This window comes from Leptidea sinapis, chromosome 15, assembly GCF_905404315.1.
Source record: "Leptidea sinapis chromosome 15, ilLepSina1.1, whole genome shotgun sequence".
In the NCBI taxonomy this organism is placed as follows: domain Eukaryota; kingdom Metazoa; phylum Arthropoda; class Insecta; order Lepidoptera; family Pieridae; genus Leptidea; species Leptidea sinapis.
The window spans coordinates 11,332,534-11,341,721 of record NC_066279.1 but is presented as its reverse complement, the minus strand read 5'-3'; the positions used below and the strand labels follow the sequence as shown (position 1 = coordinate 11,341,721).

Below are 9,188 nucleotides of genomic sequence, written 5' to 3'. Positions count from 1 at the left end.
TTTGATGAAATCCACCAAACCAATGCCTTATCGATGCCATCAAACGGATTTGGCTCAGTTTTTTGAATTGATACTTCTTTTGGATTTTTACGCGCATGAAGGTAATTTTATTTTGCGTATTGAAGTGCAACGCAAAATAAAATTAATTGAAGTGAAAATGTGGGACATTTTTGTCCGAGAAGAGGGAGAGAGCGATTGAGAGACAGTCAGAAAGGGTGAACTTAGCATGAAGCACATCGCTGTGGAGCGACAGTAGAGAGCGAGAAAGGGAGATCGAGAAAAAATTCACGCTATTGGTTCATGTTTTTGTTTAGTAGTTAAATATCAGAACTTTAGATGGCAATTCTGTCGCATAGCGTCTTGTATTACAGTAAGCGCAGATTTTTTATGTTTTTACGTTATTATTAGTATTTAAACAGTGTGTAAACAGTTACTTAAAATTATAATTAATATACATACACATAAGTTCAAATAATATAAATGAGATTATAAATTAGTTTGCCAAAGAAGTTTCACTTCTAACATGTATACTTTGTACACACATTTTTTTTCATTATACCAGGAAGTCCTTTAGGTAAACGTTTCAATATCATAAATATAGGTACAAAATTTTATTTTTAGGTCATACAAGCCAAGTATAACATGTCTCCACCATTTACGGCAAAGAATATTCTGACTATTGAAAAATGCTTGTGATATGATCTGCGGATGACTGAAATAAAAGTTGTGGAACGCACAAAAAATATCTCCGTTTCCTTTGTTTTATTTGACCCTAAGAGCCCTTTAGCAAATATTTTTGTACTACCAGATATGACGTAGGTACGAAATAGTCTGACTGACCGAATAAAATTAGTGTACATGAGGCGAAATCGTTATTGTCGAATTGATTTTATTATCAAATTATTAATCTAATATTCTTCAATAAATATGAAATAGTTCAAAATACCAAATATATCCATCATAAACATGCAACTACTGATTCTAATTTCTAGAGAATATGCACTCAAAATTCTCTTTGTACATTAACAGTCAAAGTACTCTGTGGTATTAATCGCGAACGCGAATTTTACGCACAGGGCGCCAGTGTTTTAAAATTTGATAGTGTTTTGTTTTGAAAAATTGACGTAAAAATCTCATTTGTTTATTTTCGAATGCCAGTTATAGATTGTAATATAGATAGTTTCGAAGGAAATAACATACTTGTGAGTAATATTGCTTTAATTGGTTGTTTAATTATTTAATTTTTTCATATTTACATATTAAGAGCATAAACTGACTAAAACTAAATAATATTCCGTTCCTAACATGAACTGGCCAGCAACAAATGTTTTTTTCAAATGAGACCTATACATTTTTTTAAATTTAAAGATTTGATAGGTACAATTTCTTTATAATTGTATAATAATTATCAATTCTCTGAGAGTCTGCACATTACCAAAAATAAATACAACTAAACCTTTTTAATTAAAATTAAAAGTAAACCTTAGTAAAATATTGAATAAAAAACTGATAAATCATATAAAATGTATTACTCCTAAGATATACCAGTTAATTTGAGTTAGTAAAAGATTGACTCAAGAGGTGAACCACAAGCTCCTTTGTCCTGACCTTCCATAAAATACTTAATTTAAATTTAAAAAAAAATACAGAACACCCTACACTTATAAGGTTCAAGTATTTTCCCTGTAATATGGATTGGTAATGTGTGAAGACTTAATTACATTTGACTTTTCCTTTGTCATGAAATTCACTGATAATCCTTAAATATTATAATGCAGTAATAAAAATTTCAATCATGTTTTAACATACCTTTTAACATTCTATGGATTGCATTGTGTGGCAGAGCAAGCAACTTTTTAAAATTTCTTGTAACTTGAGTGTAGGCTTATGGGGCCTTGCTTGTGTATTAAGACAGATCACAGAGTACTTGGATACATAAACATAATATATCAACATTGGGGCTTAGTAATGAGTGTGCTAACTCAAACAAACCTGTTTTATTAGAATAGACTATCATACACTTGTATATTTTGTAATGGGTATTTAATGTTATGATAGTTATGTTAGAGGAACCTGGAAATCCTGTTGAAAATGTTGCCTTTCAATATATTTTTGATAGTGTTATGTATATACATAGGCACTTATGTGAATTTGCTAGAAACAGTAATGTTTACACCAGGAACAAACATAAACTTATTATGCATACTACTTGGCTAAGTTGAGTCAGTAAGTCTTTAGTGGGTGAAGTATATGATATAGTTGTATATCCCAAAAAAATATATTACGAAATTCAAAAGAATTGTTAAAAAATATATGCAAACGGTTACTATAGCATAAATGACTTTCTTAATGATGCTACAGACTGAGAATGGAGTGACCACCCTCAGGGTATTAAAAAAATAATTTACTGTACAATATTTTTTGTTGTAGCCATATTATTATTAAAAAAAGAAACCTGCTGAGTTGCTTACACCAGTTCTTCACAGATCTGAGGCATAATTTTTTGAATGGGGTGGTTGTTCTTGACTTTCAATAAGTGATATATTATATTTTGAATAAAAAAATATTTGAATTTGAATGTTTGTTATTCTTGTAGATCATGGACTATTGTGATCATTTACAATGATAACTTGCAACCTCTTTTAAAATTATATATTTTGTTTCAATGTGTTTATTTGGTCATGTAACGAATTGATGAAATTAGTTTGACTGCAACCTTATAGTGAATATGAATATTAAACAAGCAAGCCTGATAGTTTTTCTGACTGTCAGTCTGTCTGTAGCATTGCTCTAAAACTTAGGTAAGCTTTAAGTACTAGGAGGCTGTAATTTGGTATGCAATATATATATATTGGGAGTGTTCCAAGGAGCTGTTTCAGCTAATTCCTGCTATCAAATTCAACCTTCGCATGACATGCCACAAATTAGGATGATGATAATCCCCACGAACTGGATGTGTGCTGTTCCTCCTCAGTGCAGTTTTCAAGGAACTTTCTTCCACATACAACAAAGCTGTGGAATGAGCTTCCTTATACGGTGTTTCTGGGACGATATGACATGGGTACCTTCAAAATAAGCGCATACACCTTCCTTAAAGGCCGGCAACGCTCCTGTGATTTCTCTGGTGTTGCAAGTGATTACTTAACATCAGGTGACCAGTACGCCCGGTTGTCGTCCTTTTGCATAAAAAATGCTCTAAGCTTGATCGTGTTTGTTTGTTAAAACTGCAGCCAAGAATAACAAACTGTCACCAAAAATTGCAATCACGGCTTCTCAATTTTTTTTATATAAGAGGGGGAAAACGGGAAAGAGGGTTACGTGATGGAACATGATTAGGCATCCACCCATGGACGTTCGCAACACTGATGCGTTGCCGGCCTTTGAGGTGAATATTCGAATTACACTATAAAAGATTGAAGAAGAGTATAGACACGAAATTAAGGAAATAGTATCGTAATAGAATTGTAATACATAATATAAAATAAAAGCGGTGGCCAGCGTCCAAATGGAATGATCTTGGTGGCTTGGGCACGGGGAAGGCCGCTGGTGTGGGACGCGAATTACATCAACACACTGGCTCTTTTCATGTCCAAATTACGTCAGTTGGTGCTGGGGACAGCAAACGTCGCAAATATGTCGGCCTCAGTGAGTCTTACATCTTTGTGCCGTTTGGTGTCGAGACACTTTGCCTTTGGGGCCTAGAGGCGCGGAGAATCTACAAAATACTATCTACGCGCCTCAATAGGGCACCCAACCTGGTAACCCCGCTTGGGTTACGGCGATTTCGATCAACGGATCAGCCTAGATATCCAACGCGGAAGCGCTGCCAGAATTCTTGATACACTTCCCCGTAATGATAGTTGTAATTTAATGTAATTATAGTATTGTAAATATAGTTATAAGATTTGTTTCGTTTGAATAAAATAATTTAATCATTGTTAATAGTTACTGCGATGACTGACCCTCAACCATTGGTTCTCTGTATGGAGAACGTTAATGGAGATGAAGTGGCGTTGAAGATTGATCCGCATGATGACTTCAGACTATTTCTTGATAAAGCCAAGTGAGTATAACCCTCATAACAATATTGGCCGTGCCTATTTCTGCCGTGAAGTAATGTGTAAGCATAACTGTGTTTCGGTCTGAAGGGCGCCGCAGCTAGTGAAATTACTGGGCATATGTGACTTAACATCTTATGTCTCAAGGTGACGAGCGCGTAATGGGTAGGGCGTATCAATTATCATCAGCTGAACGTCCTGCTCGTCTCGTCCCTTATTTTCATAAATAAAAGCATTATTGTGTATCGGTCCAAGGGCGCCGTAGCTAGTTAAAATACTGGGCAAAAGAGACTTAATACTTACTTCAAGAATACTGAGCTGGACAGCATTGTAATGGGCAGGGCGTATCAATTACCATCAGCTGAACGTCCTGCTCGTCTCGGGCCTTATTGTCATAAAAAAATTATAATTAATTTTAAGAGATCTCACGTATTATTCTCTTGAATTGATTGGAAGTACACTAAAATGATCACTTACCATCAGGTAATCAAATCTCGTATTCCTCCTTCCGTATGTCCTCCTATTCAAAATGAAAAGTAGTTAGAGAAAACTATAAGTGCATTATAAAATTCTAAAGAAAGAATCTAAATTAGCCCTCAGGCTGGACAAAGTGTGGGAGTTATCCCTTTTATTTAAGCACCAAGTTGCCAATGAACGAAAAAGCAAGATACATTTGGTAACATTCAGCCGGGCGCCGAATTTACTGAGAATTTGATGTCCAATTTTTTCAATACGAACGATTTTCCATAAAAATGTCCTAGAATTTTATGATCTGCTTAAATAGTGTAGTGAGTAGCTAGCCCCACCATGTGTATATTTGCTAAGAATATGTTATTGCAGATCCCTTCTAGGCTTTGAAGTAGACTTAAATTCTGTAACAGGCAATCAGCCTGTATCATTAGATGATAACATGTACCAGTTTCTGCTAAAATCTGAACAACACATGGGCACTACCTCTGAAGCACCTGCATACGATCCCGTACTTGATTCTAATAACAATGACGATTTGGTTTACATTCTTGATGACGGCACTCAGATCAGAGCTTCTCAGATACAATTTGACAATGAAGACCCTATTATAGATCTCTCGTCCGAGAGAATACCTTTTGTGCAGTACAATGATGACTATGTTGAAGATTGTTCGGAAAATCTGGAGAACGTCAGTATAAAAGATGTTCCGCTGGATAGCCCTGCTTCTAGATGGTCCATGCTAAACTCTAGCCCAAAGAATTTCGTGAATACCATACCATTTAAACAAGTTTGCAATAATACGTCAAATTTTGAAACTCATTTTGCTAAATATTTGGAGTCAGTTGCTAAAACTTATACAACCTTGAACCCAGTTTCAAAAAAGGTATCTCCAAGGACGCTGAGTAAAGAGAGTTACAAAACAAACGAATATCAGAATAAAAACGATATTTTCACTCGTGAAGACGTTTTGAACATGTTTAAAGACTCTCCTGTAACTCCTTTACCGTATGATAAAAGTATAAATTATGATAAAAGAAAGCATGCCCGTAAAACTGATCCTTTGAGAGTTATAAATAAAAATTGGTTTTGTAAATCAGACCTAGGTTCAAATCAGAATCAAGAATGCTGTATATGTAGTCGAATTGTAGAAGATAATTTGGAAAAGATGTATTTATTTGATAACGAGGATCAACGTATACATAGATGCTCGCCGCAAAAGCGGATGACAATGCAATTGAAGATAATTTGCGAAAACTGTTTGGCGGAAAACTTTAAGCTCTGTCTTGTTAAAAGTCCTACGGAATCTCTTAATTCTGACGAGTATTTAGTAATAAAAAATAACCAGCAATATATTTTTAAAAAGGATACTGACGTTTCTTTGAAAAAACCAGAAGAAAAGGTTCAACAGAATAAAGAATTGAATATTAACCAAAGAACTGATGGAGAAAATGTGAGAGGTGATGTAAAAGATAGTTCCAGTGACGTAGAAATCGTAGAACCGGAGATTGAGATTGATAAAGTGATTGATAATCTTGATGATGCTGATGAAGAGGTTAAGGAGTTTCTGGGGAAGTACCAAGTTGCTAATGATAAAAGTCAGGAATTGAAATGCAGGTTACTTCTATTGTCAATGCTTATTGTAGAACTGCGTAGCAGTACGGTGCAGTAGTAACAACTTATTTCTTATTAAATAACTTAAAAAAATAGCAAGCTTTAGTTCGATTAGTAATATTTGCCATTTTATTTTTCTTTACAGCAGCAGTTTCCTTATGAGTATCAGTTTATTAGATATGTTATTTATAGATAATTCGCCAGTTAGAATATATAGTTGTATTGTTAAAGTTCATTCTTTTTTACGAGATAGTATAAAACTGCAGTAATAGCTGCGTTCACGATCATTAGGTACTTATCGGTTTCTAAAATTCACGCTCATAAGATGTCTAGTTTTAATGCGGTAACATGTGTTGCACCTCTGACTAACTGATGTAATAATATTGAAACAATTTATTGTAGGTTTTGTGACAAAATATTCAGCGACGTGAAAGACGTAATGGATCATGGCGAGGAACATAAACATGACTTTGATGATGGCTCCGTATTTCCGTGTCCCTTGTGCGATTATGGTGAGTTAAGGAGTTAAGGGTTTGGATTATGGGTACTACAACGGCGTCTATTTCTGCTGTGAAGCAGTAATGTGTAAGCATTATTATGTTTCAGTCTGAAAGGGCGCCGTAGCTAGTGGAATTACTGGGCAAATGAGACTTAACATCTTATGTGTCAAGGTGACGAGCGCAATTGTAGTGCCGCTCAGAATTGTTTGGATTTTCAATAATCCTGTGTGGCACTGCATTGTATTGGGCACGGCGTAATAACCATCGGTCAATAACCATAAAAAGCTAAACGTCCTGCTCGTCTCGTTCCTTATTATCCATAAAAAAGACTTAATTTATGAAAATAGTTTAAGTATTGTAGTCAAAGATCTATTATTACTAATGTATAGAAAAGCTACCCAATATAATATGTACATCAATCTATACAACGTGAATCAAAAAGGGTATACTATGCTTTGAACCCGACATTCCTTAGGTCATCTCTAATGACTATGTGAAGTCAGAAATGAATTAGAGTTATATTTGAATTCAATATTTAAAGTCCACAGTTGTCGCAAAAACTATGCATCCCGCAACCCTTATCAGCTGTTTTTCTGAACTCTCTTTGACCTAAAACAGATGAATAACGTAGATGTGACATAATATCAGATAATAGTAAAATGCCTACTGCTCATTGCAACTGTGAGGAAAATTATAATCTCATTTTGCCATGAAGACGAAGTTATTTTGTATGTGCATTTTCTTTAGCTGACATTGAAAATCATTCTATATTTGCATTTACTTTAATTACCAATAAAGATAGGTAATTCTAATCCAATTATGAAACTCTGTAATGCATATTTTTAGGTTAAAAAGTTCGGCCTATCGGCATTTTTACTCTTTGAATTGTGTGAATGTGAATATCATGATTAAAATTTTTACTGCTCTGTGATTGGAGAATGTTTATGTGTTTGTAAAATCAAAGGGATTGCCGATTGTAAAGGAACCTACACACCGGACCATTTTTAATTCAAGATATTTTTGTTGTGTTGGAAATTAAATGAGTTCACATTTTTGATAAGTTATTTATTACCTAAGCACTTTAATATAGGATTATTTGAATGATTTATGTCTCAAGGTGACGAGCGCAATTGTAGTTCCGCACGCGTTTTTGGGTTTTTCTTAACTCTTGATCGGCACTGCATTGTAATGGGCAGGGCGTATCAATTACCATTCGCTGAATGTCCAGCTCGTCTTGTCCCTTCTTAACACAAAAAAATGTATTATCCAATAAAGATAATTCTAATAGGCTCCTATTAAGAAATTGTTCTTCACGGATAACTTTAGTCAAAAATGGATGTCTTTGACCATTCTCGTATTAATAATAGATAGGTAGGTATTTCATTCCCGGGCTGGGCATTTGCAAAGCATTGGGGTTTTAGTAAGAAATTTCTGAGTAGCAGACCAGAGTTTAGAAATGTGGAGGCTTGCCCCTATTATGTGAGTAAATATGAACCTTGTCCAATTTAACTCCCAGAAGACTCAAGTTTGCGCGTATACCACTAATAAAACCCCATTTGTAGTATCACCGCTCTTTGACAACACTTCCTTTACATCCTCGCCTAGTATCGGAATACTGGGTCTCGAAATCTTAAGTGATTGTCAATTTCGATGCCACCTGGAGAGCAAAGCCAAATAGGCTGTCATCTCTGGTCTGGTGCACCCCAGTATAAGCTCGATCCATTTGACCGCGCGCAACGCAGAGCAGCTCGAGTTGTCGGGGACCCAGTGCTCTGTGAACGGCTGGATCACTTGGCGTTGCGTAGAGACATCGCCTCATTGTGTGTCTGCTACCGCATTTATCATGGGGAGTGTTCCGAAGAGCTGTTCCACCTGATTCCTGCCGCCGAATTCGGTCCTCCACAGTGCAGTTTTTAAGGAGCTTTCTTATGAATGAACTTCCTTGTGCGGTGTTTCCGGGATGGTACGACATAGATACCTTCAATAAAAGCGCATACACCTTCCTTAAAGGCCGGCAACGCTCCTGTGATTCCTCTGGTGTTGCAAGAGAATGTGAGCGGCGGCGATCACTTAACACCAGGTGACCCGTACGTTCGTTTGTCTTCCTTTTCCATAAAAAATACAAGCCACGTGTTATTTCGGCGAGTGTGAATACTCCTTAATCATAATACCAAATTCAATGGACATTTTATTTAATAATTTTTATACTTTAGTTGTCTTCCGACATTCATGTTTGTTAGATCGTCGCGTTGGACTTTTGGATTGCAGTATTTTCGTATGATAATCATGGCAGATTATGGGAACAATGAATATTACGACATGATATTGTGTGTTGGTGCGGTGACAAATAATAATCTGGTCGCAGCTCGCGAATTGTACCACTGTCCGCGTCGGTACCGGAATAGGAGGCTTCCCTCATACGTTTGTTTCCGAAGATTGGTGCATGATTGAACCCTTCCTTTAGTGGTGTTGCTGCAAATCCTTATAACTGTATCATGTGTGATGTTCCTGGGCTGTTTTAAATGTACTAGTGATGAAATAACTAGGT

The 9,188-nt window shown here is 35.8% G+C and overlaps 1 protein-coding gene across 1 annotated transcript in view; it reads left to right on the top strand.

Moving 5' to 3' along the window:
• Positions 1 to 1,085: 1,085 nt before the first annotated feature.
• LOC126968292 (zinc finger protein 595-like) overlaps positions 1,086 to 9,188 on the top strand; it is a 53,326-nt gene continuing 45,223 nt past the window's right edge. Inside the window, exons 1-3 of the mRNA XM_050813201.1 lie at positions 1,086 to 1,202; positions 3,946 to 4,063; positions 6,543 to 6,652. Of these exons, the coding sequence (XP_050669158.1) occupies positions 3,954 to 4,063; positions 6,543 to 6,652 (220 nt within the window). The 5' untranslated portion in view covers positions 1,086 to 1,202; positions 3,946 to 3,953. The remainder of the gene's footprint in view (positions 1,203 to 3,945; positions 4,064 to 6,542; positions 6,653 to 9,188) is intronic.